This window comes from Numida meleagris, unplaced genomic scaffold (genome assembly GCF_002078875.1).
Source record: "Numida meleagris isolate 19003 breed g44 Domestic line unplaced genomic scaffold, NumMel1.0 unplaced_Scaffold363, whole genome shotgun sequence".
Taxonomy (NCBI): domain Eukaryota; kingdom Metazoa; phylum Chordata; class Aves; order Galliformes; family Numididae; genus Numida; species Numida meleagris.
In genome coordinates this window covers 63,649-65,495 of record NW_018364588.1, presented here as the reverse complement: position 1 = coordinate 65,495, position 1,847 = coordinate 63,649, and the positions used below count along the sequence as shown (strand labels likewise).

The window sequence follows — 1,847 nt, the reverse complement described above, 5'->3', positions numbered from 1 at the left end:
AAAACATCCCCAAGCCTAACAGCAATGACACTGAGGCCCCCCCAGACACCCCTAAGCCCCACAGCAGTGCAGCTGAGAACACCCAGACACCTTCAAACCCCACAGCAATGGTGCTGAGAGCCCCTCAGACACCCCAAGCCCTCCCAGAGGCCCCCAACCCCCCCCAAAATAGGGTTGAGCCCCCCCCAGGTCTGATTACAATAGGGCTGAATCCACCTGCTCGGGGGGGCAGCGCCGCAGGATGGCAGCAGCAGGGCCCAGGGGGTCCCGCAGGCGCTGTGGGGCCAGAGCCCCCCGGAGTGGGGCAGCGGCGGTGGGGGCTCCCGTCTCCATGACGACGCCGGGGCAATCCAAGAGCTGGATGTGGCGGTCCAGCTGCACCGTCTGCAGGCATCTGGGAGGGCAGGGAGGGGCTTATATTGACCCCTCCCTTGGGGGGGGGTCGTGTCAGCCCCTCCCTTAGGGTGATAGAGCTTTACCTGGTGACCCCTGGCACTGCCCCGACCACGCACACCCGGCTCCGCTTGAGGCTGTTGATGAGGCTGCTCTTACCCACATTAGGGTACCCTGGGGGGTAAAGTGGGGGTCAAGTTGGGGGGTAATTAGGGGTCAATGGGGCAATTGGGGGGTCAAGGGCGGGAACTGGAGGTCAAAAAGGTGGGGAATTGGGAGCTGGTGTGGAATGAGGGGACAAAGGAGTGAGGAATTGGGGGTCAAGGGGAACACGGGGGGTCAGAGGAGTGGGGAATTGGGGGTCAGGGGGAACACAGGGGTCAGAGGAGTGGGGAACTGGGGGGCAGGGGGGGAAACGGGGTCAGAGCGATCCCCAAATGCTGGGGGGGGGGTCCTAAAGCCCCACTCACCCACGACGCCCACAGTGATGGCCGTCTTCACCTCCTGTGAGCGGCTGTAGTTGGCCAACACCCGCAGCAAACAGTCGGCTCCCACACAACCACTGCCGGCCAACACCTCCTCCGGGGCTGCTGTCACCGGGACCCGGCTCTGCTTCTGTGAGGGGACATGGCTGGGTGACGAGGGGGCATCAGGTAACAAAGGGATGCCAGGTGACAAGGGGACACCACCAAGTGACAACGGGACGCTGGGTGACAAGGGGATGACATGGGGGGAGAGAACACCGGGTGACAAGGGGACAATGCTGGGTGACAGTGGGTGACAAGATGACACCACTGGGTGACAAGGGGACAGTGAGTGATAAATGGACATCAGGTGACAAGGGAACAACAAGAGACAATATGACACTGGGTGACAAAAGAACACCGGGTGACAGATGGGCAACAGGGGAACACTGACACTGGGGGACAGTAGAATGCCAGGTGACAATAGGACAGGTAACAAAGGAACAACAAGTGACAAAGGGAGAGTGGGTGACAAGAGGGCACCACCGAATGACAGTGGGTGATGCTGGGACAGCAAGGGACACCGAGTGACAAGGGGACACCGAGTGACAAGGGGACACCGAGTGACAAGAGGACGCTGAGTGATAAATGGACAGCAGGTGTCAAGAGAACACTCCTTGGGTGATGAGAGGACGCTGGGTGACACCAGGCAACACGGGAGCGCTGCGACACCGGGTGACAAGGGGACACCGGGTGACAAGGGGACACCGGGTGACACGGGACCACCCCCCCGCCCCCCACTGATGGCAGCTCCCTACCAGGTTGCGGCTCTGCTGCTGCGTGGACGCCTTGAAGGCCACGGTGGGGAACTCGGCGCGGAGATACTTCAGCCACGCGGCCACCACGTCCCGCGGCACCAGGTCTGGGGGGAGGGACAGGGGCCACACAACGCTGTCACCACGCCACACGGGGTTCTGCGTGCCCCCCCCT

The 1,847-nt window shown here is 62.4% G+C and overlaps 1 protein-coding gene across 1 annotated transcript in view; it reads right to left on the bottom strand.

The window, feature by feature from the left end:
* Window positions 1-1,779, bottom strand: part of LOC110391428 (guanine nucleotide-binding protein-like 3-like protein) — a gene marked incomplete at its 5' end in the record, with an annotated part of 3,091 nt that extends 1,312 nt beyond the window's left edge. The window contains 4 exon segments of the mRNA XM_021383318.1: window positions 217-394; window positions 480-567; window positions 864-1,008; window positions 1,676-1,779. Of these exon segments, the coding sequence (XP_021238993.1) occupies window positions 217-333 (117 nt within the window).
* Window positions 1,780-1,847: the final 68 nt, after the last annotated feature.